Here is a 12,747-nt window from a genome sequence, read left to right on the forward strand (position 1 = left end):
CAAAGCGTGTGCGCAAAAGGGAAGTTATCACTCTCATACATTTCCATACAAACATACACATTTATACACACATACTTATGTATATGTATATGCTAATGGACTGATAAAGTCGCGTAAAACAGCTGATTCCAGCTGATTTGTAGAGCCAAGCGTGCATATACCATATAAAATATTCTAGTATACATACGTCTGATTATTTGCAGCTGAAGTTGTCAATGAGAAGACTTATAAAGGCGAATTGGCATGAAAAAAATGTTAAAACAATAAATAGTAATCAGTCGCTATAGGTTTTATATATGCAAAAGAAGAGAAACTGCGAGCGTTCGCATTCATTGCAGAAGTAGGTAGCCATATGGTTCAAAAGAAACCCTATAGGAAATGTTTAATATACATATGTACAAACAAAAATTTCGACCTTTCAAAAGTTGACTCTAAAAATTACCCGTTGATGTCTTTGATATGCCCACTGCGCATAAAATGTAAGCAAAACTAATAATTGAAGGATGCTGAATCCACAGCAAGCAAATAGATTCGATTCTGAAGTGATCTTTTGACAGATGATATAAAGTGCGTACGTTTTCAGTATTATTTTAGGGTTCATTTTCAGTATTAATTGGATATATTTCTAGTATAAACTGGATATACATATTTCTAGTATAAACTGGGTTCATTTCCAGCATAAATCGGGGTTGTTTTCAGTATTTTTATAGAGTTTTAGAAAGAGCAGTTTTAGTCAAGAAAAAGTTGCACAAAATCTAGCAGTCATGAGAATACGCCTAGGAAGTCCAAACATTTCCTTCGAATACGCCCACTTTAAGTAGTAGTAAAAGGCCAGCCCTACGTTGAGTGGAGTTGTTAGCGGCTGTGTTTTTACACACGAACCCACGAACATACATATGTGTTCGGACTTAACGATGCAAGTGTGGACTCGTACGCATGAGGTCGCACATCGTCGTTGTATTGTTACTGTTATTCATACTGAATATTGTTGATGAATGAAATTAAAAACGCGTCGTTAGCGACTGCATAAATGCAGAAACAAAACGAAAATAAGTGTCAGTTCACACACGGATTCTTTTGTCGCCTAAAGTACGTTTTTGTGGGTGAGAAGACGAAGAGGAAAGACGAAAGGACCGTGAAATATGATTGCAGGCTGTTAATACATCCCAAAAGAGTAGGGAATTCGCGTCATAACTTTGTTCCTGTAGCAATTAAAAGGGCGTCTTCAATACATTCTGATGGAGTAGGAAATTTCCGGCCTAAATGTTTCTTTGAAAATATTGATTCTAGTAATTCTGGCCGAATCGCACAAACATTTGCGTACATTTTGTGAAAAAGTAGATAGAAAACCTCTACTCGAGATGCTTGACACTTCTCCCACGTGTGAACGCGCAGAGTGACGCCAAAAGAGAGTTTGCCGATAATAAGCGCAACAAAAGTGTCTCCATGTAAACGCCATCTAACTAAAGTGAAAAAAGCAATAAAGTCGAACTGGTAGCAGATATGGTAGCAAAACGAATATAAAAATAAAGGGAGCAGGCAAATTAAAATTAAATAACAAAAACGAAAACAAAAAAAAAAAAACACAACGGCAAAACAAATAAACTAAAGCGCTGGTCATAAAACAAAACTTTTGAGCAAACACAGAGTAAAAAGGAGATTAAAACAAAGAATCGCTAAGCAAATACGCAAAGCGGACGGAGTCAGCGAGCGTACGAGCGAGTGCGCGCGCTGAACCGCAACGCTTACAACGTCGCGGTCAGCTGAATGCAATGCGGCGCGCGCGCTGCCAACAAAACCAACGCGAGCGGGAAATTTTACAAACAGTTGTTTTATTCGGTTTGCTTTGCTACTTTTCGCCAACTGAATTGAGGAAGGAAACAATAACGAAGAGCCGCTAAAGCAACAGCAGCAATCAACGATAGCGCTGGGCGTGTGAGCAAGTAGGGGAAAAAGGCGCGCGGCAACGCTCACATGCGACTTCTATGCAATTCTTGCTATTATAACAACAAAAATAGCAAAAAGCGCAAATATGGTAGTATCAGTGATTAACGGAAGCACAGTTGCAGCAGCGTTGCGATTTGTGGTGGTAGTGTTGGCGTAAACCTCTGTGTGCTGAAAAAAAGCGCGCACAAGTAGAAACAGTTTCCCAAAAATTTAACAATTTTTGGTGTCATGGTTGTTGTTGTTTTGGCGAACTTTTTATTGTAATCACAGTTGTGTTTAATTTGAGTAAAGAAATGTTGCCAGCGCATTCGTTCCACATGCTGCGATACGCGCACGCGCAACTATACCCATACACACACACTCATACAAAGAACTCGAAACTTTTAAAATGCAGTAAATTGTATGTGTATTTGTGTGGCACACCAACACACACATACATCTAATGCAATTTACCTCCCTCTCCGCACATAAAATGCTCTGTTTGTATATGTATGTGTGCGTGTGTGTGGATGGTATGTGTGTCTGTCTCGTTTACGGGTGTGTTGAATAAATTATTTCGGTCTAGTGGCTATTAGCAGAGCGTGAAGTTGACAACAAAAACAACAAATAAAACAAAAATAGCAACAGTAATAATAATGACAACAACGTAGAATGGAATGGAATAAGCGCGACGAGGAAATGAAGAAGCTACACCACATAATGAGTATCCATCAGTAACGTCCATATACCGCATAGCAGAATTTTCAATACTAAAACTTGCAGTTTTGAAACCGTTTAGAAACGAACTGCAGAGGAATATTCAATCTGGATCCGGCATAAGGGCTCAGGTCCATATATATAATATGAGAAAGTGAAAATGGAGGTCTAAATCAGGAATATATTGTATAAGCGTTTACAACAACATTACATACCGTCATACTCCAAAATTTCCCGCTTTTGATCAGGTTTAAGCGTTTGCGCAATGCAAATTATTCCAGGAAACTAAAACCACGTTCAGACGAAGACTTTTTATTGCTCAATATCCACAAACTTTCATTTGGAGTCGAGTCACGATCTCTACGTCTTTTCTCATCGCCTCCGCGCGTACCAAAAATCAGTTGGGACAACAAAAAAGTTCAGACGAGGACTCTTTTTATCGCTCGATATCGACAAATTTTCTTCTGGTGTGGCGTTACGATCTCTACGTCTTTTCTCATCGCCTCCGCGCGTACCAAAAATCAGTTGGGACAACAAAAAAGTCCTCATCTGAAAACCTGGTATAATCAAAACAAAAGTCCTCGTCTGAACATGGCCTTAAAGACCGCATGTAATAAGTTTTTCGAGTTATGCATAATGTGTCTGAGCTTGTGTTGTTCATATTGATACTAACGAATTTCATGGTTTGTGGTATAAACTTGATAAGCTTTCGCGGAATCTAAAACCGCGTTCAGACTCGTGATTTTTTTTATCGGTCAATATCGAAAAATTTTTCTTTTGATATCGCATCCACCCAAAAGCAGCTGGGGCGACAAAAAAAGTGCTCATCTGAAAACCCTGTTTAGTCGACACAACAGTCCTCGTCTGAACATAGTCTTAGAGGCCGCTGCTATGCCGGCACTTTTCGAGGTGTACATCGACACAACAGTCCTCGTCTGAACATAGTCTTAGAGGCCGCTATTACGGCAGCAGTTTTCGAGGTATGCGTAAAACGTCTGAGCTCTCTTGGTTTGTGATCTAAACTTGATATGCGATGCCAAGATGGGCACCAACTATTACATAAATTGTATTGTTGTTGTTAAGCAACACCACGAAGCTGGAATTTTCCAACTTAATTGCGCAATATAACTATTGCTCTAAGTGCCTCTTAAAATATTTCAATTGAAAAAAATACGAAAATTTCAACTCACCATAATTTTCGCTCACGGCATCCTTCACTGCTTCGATGACGCGCCGCGTCTTCCTGATCGGCTGGCCGAGTATGGTGAAGTTGCGCATATCGATCTGTTGCACGAAGAATAGATAGGTGCGCTGCAGCTCCAGCTCGTCGCCGCGCACTAGGCCGCGCGGTCGCAGCTGCTCACGATAGATGTCGCACTCGCCGCTGCTATTGATATATTCGAACTGCAGCCGCACGAATTGCTCACGTTTCACCTGATAACCAATCTGCTGTTTGTATGCGTTCAGCACTTGCACTGTGGCGGCAAAGTTGTGTCGGCGGTCCGGTGACATCGATGTGATTTTACCCTCGAACACGATGGGCGCCTCGAACGCCAACTGTGCCGGATCGCGCGCCGAACAATAGCGTCGCGGTCGCTTGCGTTGACGTTGACGCTGATTATGTTTATTGTTGCCATGATGGCCGCTGTGCGTATTACGTTGATGATTGTTATTGTTGGCGCCCATACCGCTTAGCGCGCCCTTATTGTGTTGGTGTTTATGGTGATTATGCTGTTGTTGCTGGCGATACGGCTCCAGCGTTTGGCGTTGGTACATGTTGCCGCTCATTTGCTGCCAACTGTTGCCGCCGGCGCTGCTGCTTTGTTGCAAGCGTTGGTATTGGTGTTGTTGTTGTGCGTTCAATTGCTGCGCCAATGTGAGCTCTGGCGCCTGTTGCATGCTGTAGAAGCCAGCGTTAATGCCACTGCTCATGGGCTGCGCCAAACCAAAGACGCGCGAGTCGCGGCGTGAGCGCGCCGTTTGATCTTGCTGCAATTGCAGCTCGTGCTGTTGCTGCAGCGCGCGTCGTTGCTGCTCCGTCAACTCACCGCGGTAAGGCAGTGACGCGGGTATTTCATAAGCGGTAAAGCGGTAATGTGTGGGCGGCAGGATATGCACAAGGCGCGTCAAATTCTTGCCGTTCACCAGCTGGTACACTTTCTTGGTGGGGTACGCGGCGATGGGCAGCGGTGTGCTGGTGAGCGCGTGTTGTGCGTTCTTTGGCGCATGCGCGGCATGCAAACGCAATGCATGCTGTTGTTGTGGTTGTTGTGTATTTGTAAGCGGCACATGTCGTCGCGCCTTGTAGCTGCGCTTGCCCGCCGCGTATGTTAGTGTGTCGCTGCGGCCGCTAATGGCGCTTGCTATGTGTGATGGTTGCGCAGTTGACGCGCTGCCGCGCGTGTGTTGTTGCAGTTGCTGTGGATGTGTTTTATGTAAATTTGAGTTGGTGTTGTGATTGTAATTGGTATTGTAGTTGTTAATGTTGTTAATGTTGCTATGTTTATATGGTTTAAATAAATTAATTATGTGACTATTTTTATTATTTGGAACTTTTTCTTGTTGCTGACGACCATAGTCGTCGTCACCGCCCTCGTCCGATGCATGCGCATACACATCGGCATCGGCGTCGCCATCGACATCAGCATCTACATCCTCAGCTTCCTCCTCCTCACTCTCCTCTTCCTCCTCCTCATGGTCATCCTCCTCCTCATCACCATCGTTGGCAACGCGTTCATCGTTCGCCACATAGTGGGCGCTAAACTGCGGTCTAAATACTGTTGTTGGCGCCTGTGTCGCCATCACTGCTGCTGATGGCTTTGTGGCTGCTTGTAAAGCGTTTGCCGATTGGTAGAATGCTTGTGGCGCTGGGCGTCGATAAAACGCGTAGGCCAAATCGTTTGCATTTGCTTCGGTTGCGTCCAAACCAACGGTTTGTTTATGTAGCTGCGCTTGTTTCATTTGTTGTTGTTGCTGTCGCCCACTGTTATCGCTGTTCATTACACTACTACTGCTAAATATCCTACTGCTGCTGCTGCTGCCGCTGACCGCCCCGTCGTTGCTGCCACTGTGCCCCACTAAATCTACACCTGCCGTTGCGCCCGCTGCACCATGAACGCCTAGCGCTTGCGCTAGACGATTGCTGCTGCCGCCATAGATGTTGCTATCTGCGTCGGCGCCATCGACCGGTATGTAGAAACTTTCTTCGATGATGTCGCCAACAGTGGCGGCTTCTGCTTTTGCTGCTGAAGGCGTGAGCGGCTGTGTTGCTGATACGATTTCGCGTGTGCTTGCACTCGCCACTGCTGGTGCCGCTGGTGCTTCTGCTGCTGCTGCTGTTGTTGGTAGCGGTGCCGTTAGTGTTGCCGCCGCATTGGCAGTCGCAAACGCGGTGGCAATCAGTGGCGCGGTGGCAGGCGCTGTGCTCCGATTCACACGCAGGCGTTGGGCGTAGGCGGTTGTAAGGCATGTGACCGGCGTTGTGTACAGACAGATCAGCAGCAGGGTGAGCAGCAGCAGCCGCCACATGTTCATAGATACTTGCGGTTTCGTTTGTAGACTCCATTTGCGCAATACTCGCGCATACATGGCGTCCGCCCGTAGGAGAGTTAGTACCAACTCTACAGCGACGCACAGAATACACCGAATTTCACTTTGTGCCAGCGACAATCGACTTTTTTTGTTTAAATTTGTTCAATTTTAAACGCGCCCGTCTTATAATTTACTTCTTCAACTTTTTAATTGTTTTTTTTTTTTAGTTTTTTAATTTTAGTTGTTTAATTGCCTTCTCAGCACAATAGTTCAAGCTGCGTTTTAGTTTGGAAAATTTTTTCGAATTGCCGGCATAAACTATGTTTGGTTTGTTGTTATTATTTTTACTATTTTTTAATACACTCTCGAAAGCAGTTCGCTTATTTGTGTTGTTGCTGCCTTAACTGCTGACAAACTGCCTGGCGGGCACTGCGCTGCCTTTAGCTTTGGCCGTGTGTCCGTGTTGTTGTTGTGGTTTTCGCATGAAATGCTGTCGATGAGTATGATTCGCAAGCCACATTGTCACTTGTTCTACTGTTGTTGTTGTTGCGTCTATAACGAAATTGTTTGCTTTTTATATCACTATTTGTTGTTATTGAATATTGACGAAACTCCGTTTTTATATTTTTTAATGCGTTTTGATTTCTCTTAAATTCTTTTCACAATGCTTTTCCACTTGTTTTCACATTCTTCGTGCTGCATTTTGTCGCGTTAGAAACACTTTTTGCATATTTATTCTCTTTACTCTCGCAAAGCGTATTGTGTTATATACACTAGCACATACACACATACATATGTATAGCAAGTAAAATGTTAATGCTGTTCCACTGTATGTCGATTTTCTGGAAAATTAAGAATTTTGTTGTTAGAAAAACCTAAAGTAAACATATTTTTGTGAATTTGAATTTTTAATTGTTGTGAAATGCGTTGATTGTTTCTTTGTTTGAGCTGTTTGAGTGGTGTTTTTAGCACTTCTGATTGTTCCGTTTTTATTTATCGGCTCAGACACTTTCGCAACTGCAAATCAATTTCTAAATTGACTGCGAAATTTTGCATAATTTTTAACACATGAATTATTTTATTTTATTTTAGTTTAGAATTAAATTTAAATTGAAGTTGGCGTTGTCTCACTATTCCAAGTTTACAACAGCGTCCAATCGTGCTTCCATCCCGCTATTTGGCACCAATTGGATATTGTCTCCCTCTACCTGTCAGAAATTTTAGATAAACATAGTTTCTTAACAGATAGACAATTGTTGTTGTTCTGTTTATAGCTATACTCTCAAGATGGTATAATAAGTTTGCCCCGACCCTATATATAAATATATACCTACATTCTGACAGGAAAACCTCGGATCATTAAATTCCCCGGGTAAATGATATTTCAAAAAATGTATTTTTCTATTATAAGTTGGTAGGACTGTCATCAATTACTGTGCCAAATATGAGCGCGATCTGTCAACCAGTTTGTTTAGAGCAGCTGCTTAAGTAGGTACACCTTATTAATGCGTAGCGATTTTTACAATGGATAAAAGTATCGAATCAAGAATTTGTCTCAAGTTTTGTATTTCTAACAAAATTTCATAAGCGGAATCACTACGAATATTAGGAAAAGGCTTACGGTGACTAAGTTTTATCAAAAACCCAAGCCTACGAGTGTTATAAAGCATTCAAAGACGAGCAAGAAATCGTTGAAAACATGCCCCGTTCTTGATGAACTTCGACCCCTTCAACTGATGAAAATATTAAAAAAGTGAACGATATGGTGCTTGTAAATCGGCTGGTAGGTATTAGAGAGTTGGCAGGGGAACTCGATATCTCTTCCGAGTCCGCTCCAATGATTTCGATGGATATTTTGGGTTTTTTTTTTCAAAAATAGTACAGATCGCTTTGAACATGCTTGATCGTGCGAATTCCGATCCCACATTTATGGAAAGCATTATATATTGGTTTTTGAATTTGACGTGCAAACAAGCCAATAATCATCGAAATGGGGAGGAAAACGAGCAGAAACCAAAAAAACCGAATCGATAATGCACCGTATTCACCAGATTTGGCTCCGTGAGTTTTTTTCTTATTCCTCAAACTGAAATAGCAGCTCGGTGGGACCCGTTTTCAGTCGAAAAATTTGCTGAAGGAACTGAAGGCCATCCCAAAAGTGTTACGAGGACTGGAAAAATCGTTGACAAAAATGGGGATTACTTTGAACTTGACAAAATAAATATTGCGCGTTTTATTTACAATTTGTAGGTACCTCTTAGTCACAAGTGTTTATAACGGTAAATATGTCCTGCTGAGTAAATTAGCAATATCCGTCTGTATATATGGAAACAGTAACTACTAATTTGCAAGAATCGTCAATATCGGATTAATATCGCTTAAAGCGGCCATACAAACAGAATGATCGAAATCATGTCCTTGTGTGGAAAGTTTCTATGTATGTGTTAAAATATTATCACAATTCATGTTCTTCCCATCAACTTCGTGGGAAAATGTCGAATGGCATCATGGGCTTCACAAAGTCATAAACGTAGAGGTGTGTAAGGAGGCCAGATTGGTCCGGTTGTAGCACCCAGTCGAACCTTTTTTCCCAGAAAAAATTGTGAAGATTATTATTGGCACGTTATGAGAGAATCGAAGAACCTCTATCGGCATACGCTAATACTGCTCAATCCAGAGCCGGGTAGTCCTCTCAAGGAGCTTAAGGCGGCCCTCAATCCCCTAGTGTCGTAGAGGAAAAGGAAGGATCGATCTAGGGACCATGCTTTCGGCTTCCGCTGCATCTGAGACTTTATTATAGTACAAAATATTGGAATATGGTTCTAAGCGGCAATATACTATACGAGTTTACAATGGCTAATGCATTTGGCGGTGAGTATTCAGAAAGGAAATGCTAATTTAATATGGGGCAATGTTATCTATATTTATTGTGCGAGAGGGTGCTTTAATGCATTTGATATTTACAAAAATATAAACAAGTCTATTTACAAATAAAAATAGGCAGACATTCCATCCACTGCAAAAAAAAAATCGAAATAAGAAATAACAATCCCTACCGCTACATTACTAACGGCACATATGCACACAAGAGTACGGAAAAAAAAAAACAAATGGTCAGTAAGGCAGACAGTCGTAATCAATTGCCGGTAAGTGTATCGACCGAGCAGCGCTCAACGTGGCGTATACGTAATGTCTGTAGGAAATAAGCTCAACCAACCAATTGCGTATGTAGAACCGGCTGGAGATTTCATAGCCTCGGTTTTTTCAATTCAGTCTTTTTTGCTGCTCTCGAATAAAATATAAAAAATGCACATGTGTCACAAAGCCAGCAAAGTCAGGAGAATAGCGGATGGCAGGAATCAGGTGTGGCTAAACCGAGGTGAAGCTGCTAACCAGCCACCAAAAACAGGATGCGCAAAATATTTTGTTTAGCTAACACTATTCTAACACTATTCTATACTATTATATTGTTTGAATTTTCTTTTGTTGTAATTTTCAACAGAATTGTGGCGGCAGATTGCACTATTTCGCCGATTTTAGCCGGCATGTGCTTTTGCCGGTTAATAATAATGTCAAACGAAGTCGATCGGTTCGTGTATGCTCGCTGATGACTGGTCAGAAAGTACTCGGATACGAATATACACGAATAGTACTGGTAGCAGAAAAACATTAACTGTGTGTGTGTGTGTGTGTGTGTGAATGGGCTGCCCTGTAAGAAAACTCTGAGCTTTAAGAGCATTTAACTAAATATGCAATAATTTTGATAATGACAGCAGCCAAGACATTGATTTAATTCATAGCAGCTAATTAGCAGGAATTAGTGGATACTGAAGCGCCACAGTTGGACGGCCTACAAATAAACCAACACGTTCCTACATACATATGTGAAATTGTTCAAATTCGTGTCTATATACATACATACATGTATTATGTAGGCGTGTCGCCATGTATATACATATGTCTACGATTTCAGCGCTGATTCATACACAGTGTAGTCAGGTTGCTGACGCCGCCAACGTTTCAACGCCGCCTTCGCCGCAACTCTTATCCTCGGCATCAGGGTTTTCTTATTGTCAATACCATGACGACGACGACGACGACGAAACGGTGGCGTTATCAACGACGATGACAAAGACGTTGCCGATACCAACGACGCTAACGCCACCGACTCCGACTCATATAGCAGAAACGATTGACGAAAACCACGGACCACGACAACTAGTCTCGATGAGGAGGATGAGCTTAACGAACTGTGAGCAGATGAGGGGACAACAATAAAGTGTATGTGGTTGTCTGTGTTGTTGTTAGTGCTGCCACTACCAGAGAGCGCGCCAGCAGCCATTCTGGCACTGAATCTCAATCTCTATTTGATTAGGATGCCATTGACGGTGACCCGCCTTTAGGTCTATTGAGACGAGATGCAATTAAACACAAGTAGAGTACAAACGTTGCTGCCACTTCTTCAATGTTCAACGTTTTCGTTTCAATTTCGCAGCTACCCGCTTGGCAGCCGAGATGTGCGATATGCCAGACACACCACGTTCTCTAATTTTAGACAATGTAATTATAACAAAAAACGCAACAGCAACACCAACAGCAACAGCATCAGCATCAACATTGATAAAGAAACTAAAACAAAATCGGCGGTGTGCGGCAAATGCACCAACAACGATAATAACAACAACAATAACAATAACATTAACAAAAACAAACACAATCAAATCGGTAGCAACAAAAATAAGCAGCCAACAGAGATATTGTATACGCGAGCATGCTCGTAAAACGATCAGCGATCAACGATCGAGTCGCTCGACCGAATACGAGAGCCGAGTTGAGTGAAGCAAAGTGAAGTGCCGCAGACAGCACCCGACTACACACACACACACATACTCATACATATGTATGCATGTACGCATGTAAATATGATCGCAACAGCTGCTAGTGTTGCTGTGTTGGTGGCGATGGTGGCGGCGGTGACTGTGCCGCTGTCGCTGTCGCTGACGAGCGCCAAGTCGAGGAAAATTCAAAAGATTTTCATGCGCGAGCAACGCATTCGCCTGCCAGCATTAAGAATAATTATGTCTGTCTGTCTGTATGTGTGTGGGTGTGTATGTGTGTGTATAAATGTGTTTATATTATATTTGATACATGCGATTGTGTACATTCAGCCTCACATATCGCACGCACTCACATTTAAGGCCGTGCAGCTACATACATACATACATATATGTACATTAATTTATGCACATGCTATGTAGATACATTTATAATTATACATATCTACACATAACTACAAATATCTGGTATATATATATATATATACTCGTATATTTGTATATAGCGGCGTTCTTATATTTAGCGCTCATGCCGCCGCCGCCACCACGGGCACTTGGGCGTGCGGCTCATACACGTATACACATATACATATGTTTGTATGTCTGTATGTACTATGTGCGTTATTCAAACAAGCAAATATATCGCGTTGCTCATAGCATTTCACACGCATTCTCTCGCCTTATCGAGCGGCGTATCACTAGAGCCCCCTTTAAATACTGCCATGCATGTTTGTTTGTGTATGCATGTATGCAAATGCTGTTCTGTTGGTGTGTATGTATGTGTGTGTGTGACTTTGTGATCGTGTTCGTTGGATGCACACCCACAATTCGAATTTGAAAATTCTGAAATACACGCGTTTTCCTTTGCGAATCGGTGAGTAATTTCATTTGGCAGGTAAATTGTTAGCGTATTTCGAATTAATTTTTATGCAATTTTGATGATTATAATATAAATAATATAATCATAATGTAAGAGCGTACTCTCTAGTAGCTGTCTCAGTTAATTTCGCCGGTAATTGCTGGCGCATGTTAGTAACATTGTTTACCAAATGGGTGTGCTAGTTTTGCGTTCATTTTCTTTGACTTTCTTGAAGGTTTAATTTTGATTCGCGACGGACGACTTAAAAAAAAAAAACAAGAAAAAACGTTAACTAAATACCCTTCACAGGTGCATTTCTGTTAGTAACTATGTGCTCAGTTTGTAAGGAAGCTATATGCTATAGTAATCCGATCTGAAAAATTTTTTCGGAGATTATATTGTTGCCTTAGAAAATAATGTATACCAAATTTCGTGAAGATATATCGTCAAATGAGGAAATTTCCCATGCAAGTATTTGATTCCGATCATTCAGTTTGTATGGCAGCTATCTGCTATAGCCAACCGATCTGAATAATTTCTTCAGAGATTACATTTTTGCCTTGAAATATAATCTATACTAAATTTCGTGAATATATCTTGGCAAATGTGAACGTTTTCCTTACAAGAACTTGATTCCGATCATTTAGTTTGTATGTCAGCTATATGCTATAGTGGTTCGATATCGGCAGTTCCGACAAGTGAGGAGGTTCTTGAAGAGAAAATGACGTTTGCAAAATTTCAAAACGATATCTTAAAAACTGAGGTATAAGTTCGTATATATACAGAATTGTATCTCAAAGTCGAAGTCAAAGTCTCTAAATCGACTCAGCTCGACATACTGATCATTTATATATATACTTTATTACGGATTACATGGGT

At 41.5% G+C, this 12,747-nt stretch overlaps 1 protein-coding gene across 10 annotated transcripts in view; it reads right to left on the reverse strand.

Moving 5' to 3' along the window:
- LOC105233721 (uncharacterized) overlaps positions 1 to 12,747 on the reverse strand; it is a 142,432-nt gene that overhangs the window by 123,698 nt on the left and 5,987 nt on the right. For all 10 annotated transcript variants that reach the window (XR_007423099.1, XR_007423100.1, XM_049459502.1 and 7 more), the window contains exon 2: positions 3,834 to 7,016. Coding sequence is in view for 8 of the 10 variants with exons in the window: in XM_049459502.1 (XP_049315459.1) it covers positions 3,834 to 6,231 (2,398 nt within the window). In the remaining 2 variants the exon portion in view is untranslated. The remainder of the gene's footprint in view (positions 1 to 3,833; positions 7,017 to 12,747) is intronic.

Source organism: Bactrocera dorsalis, chromosome 5 (genome assembly GCF_023373825.1).
Source record: "Bactrocera dorsalis isolate Fly_Bdor chromosome 5, ASM2337382v1, whole genome shotgun sequence".
NCBI lineage: Eukaryota > Metazoa > Arthropoda > Insecta > Diptera > Tephritidae > Bactrocera > Bactrocera dorsalis.